This window comes from Plasmodium reichenowi, chromosome 14, assembly GCF_001601855.1.
Source record: "Plasmodium reichenowi strain SY57 chromosome 14, whole genome shotgun sequence".
Lineage (NCBI taxonomy): Eukaryota > Apicomplexa > Aconoidasida > Haemosporida > Plasmodiidae > Plasmodium > Plasmodium reichenowi.
The window spans coordinates 896,880-898,995 of record NC_033659.1 but is presented as its reverse complement, the minus strand read 5'-3'; the positions used below and the strand labels follow the sequence as shown (position 1 = coordinate 898,995).

Below are 2,116 nucleotides of genomic sequence, written 5' to 3'. Positions count from 1 at the left end.
TTTTTTAATTTAGAACATTATTGATTCAATAATAATATATATTTGTACGGAATATATATTATATTTTCTTTGTTTTTAAAAATTACCATTTCCAAAGTTGTCATAGTTTTTAAATTTCTGGAACAAAGCAACGGACTTGATTACACTAGATCGTTTTCTTCTCTCAGAATTATGTCTTTCATTATTTTCTTCATAAAATTTATAATGATAATTAGCTGTATCTGCACTATCTGATAAAATATGTTTCCCTATCGTTTCGATTAGTTTTTGTATTTTTTCATTGTTTACATAATCCTTATTTATAGACAAACGATAACATACACGCATTTTACCGATAAATTCGGCAACATCGATTTTATTATTTTCTTGTAAATTGGTGTTATTACATAAGGAATTGCTATTTATCAATCTGACTAATATCCTTATTTGTTCATTGGATAAATCTATGATATAATACAAAAATGGATGTATACATAAATCTATATATTATATATATATGTGGGCATATTTATACGGCAATGTAATAGGTAATACAAACATAATCACAAAAACATAGACATCAAAATAGACATAGACATAAACATATGTACATATATATATATATATATATATTTTTTTTTTTTTTTTTTTTTTTTTTTACCTATATTTAAATCCCGTAAAACCTGCTCAAATTCAGCAAAGGATACTTTTCCATCTAAATTTTTATCAAACACCATAAGCGTCTCTCTTAAACTTAAATCCGCTTTTAATAAAGCTTCATATAAATGTTCAAAACATTCATTTTTCCATTCTGTGTTTAAGAATTTTTCATTTGGTGCATAATTTATTTTAAATCTGCTTAAAATATTATTATAATTCACATGATAATCCTCAATCATTTTTAATTTCCTACACAAATATATCCATGGTACCTTTTTCGTCTTGCTCAACTTTCCTAATTCTTCCCTTTAATAAATAAATATTACAAAAAAAAAAAAAAAAAAAACATGATAAAAACGTATAGGAATAATAAAATGTTACATATTAGAAAGGCGTTTGCTAAATGAGCTTACTCAATTATAAAATTATATAAACATAAAATAAGTAATCTTTAAAAAAATAAACGTAATATTTTACATACACATATATATATATGTATGTATTTATCTATGTACAATTTTTATTTTATTACTTCCATATGTTTATGTGGACTACTCCTTTTTTGTCTTTATCTTGTTTGTATAAATTGTTCCATAAGGAATTTTTTTCGTTACATATTATGGTACTTAGACAATTTAGGATATCATTCATAAGCCCTTCTGTAGACAACTTGTTACTGTTTTTTTGTTCCTACAAAATAAATAATAAAAAAAAATACACATACATACACATATATATATATATATATATATTTATTTATTTTTTTATGTGCTTACATTTTTTTCCAGCTCCACTATTTTTGAACAGTGCAGAACTTTTTCTCTTAATTTTTGATTTTCTTCAAACGTTTCTCTTATAACTTCAAGGGAAGGAGACATATATTCTTGCACTTCAAAAGTAAGGTCTTGATTAAATATAATAGCAGCTCCTAGGTTTTTTATTTTGTTACAATAATTTGAAGCAGAAAAAAGAGTTATACATTTCCCTTCATGATGACTTTCAATACCTTTTAAAGTTTTAGGTACTTGGTGAGATCTTATCAAAATATCTAAATTATTATTTTTTAAAAACGTTTCTGTTACATCAGGCCCGAAAGTAATACAATTATTCCCTCGTGCATTTCCTCCTATTCCTTCTTTTTTTTGAGGATCTGACCATAACAGATCAAAAATTACTATATCTTCATATTGTTCTGGATGAAGGATTTCCTGTTTCTTTCTATCGAGTTCGTCGATTTCTTTCAGTGTTATATCTTGATATCTAGATAGACCTCCGTGCACAACAAATATTTGATCTATACCAAGAATAAAAAATAAAAATTAAAAATTAAAAATTAAAGAATAAAAGGGGATGAATACTAGTTAATATGTATTTTTTGGATCATGAGAAATTAAACAATGTATTTATCTTACATGAAATATATACATATATATATATATATATATATATATATATATATGTATGTATTTTTTTTTTT

The 2,116-nt window shown here is 23.9% G+C and overlaps 1 protein-coding gene across 1 annotated transcript in view; it reads right to left on the bottom strand.

Annotated features, from left to right (window-relative positions):
* The window catches only part of PRSY57_1422600 (serine/threonine protein phosphatase 7, putative), a gene marked incomplete at both ends in the record, with an annotated part of 5,197 nt that overhangs the window by 1,051 nt on the left and 2,030 nt on the right, over window positions 1–2,116 (bottom strand). The window contains 4 exons of the mRNA XM_020115295.1: window positions 87–443; window positions 641–945; window positions 1,172–1,329; window positions 1,416–1,933. Coding sequence (XP_019969952.1) covers window positions 87–443; window positions 641–945; window positions 1,172–1,329; window positions 1,416–1,933 — 1,338 coding nt within the window. Of the gene's footprint in view, window positions 444–640; window positions 946–1,171; window positions 1,330–1,415; window positions 1,934–2,116 lie in introns of the transcript that reaches the window.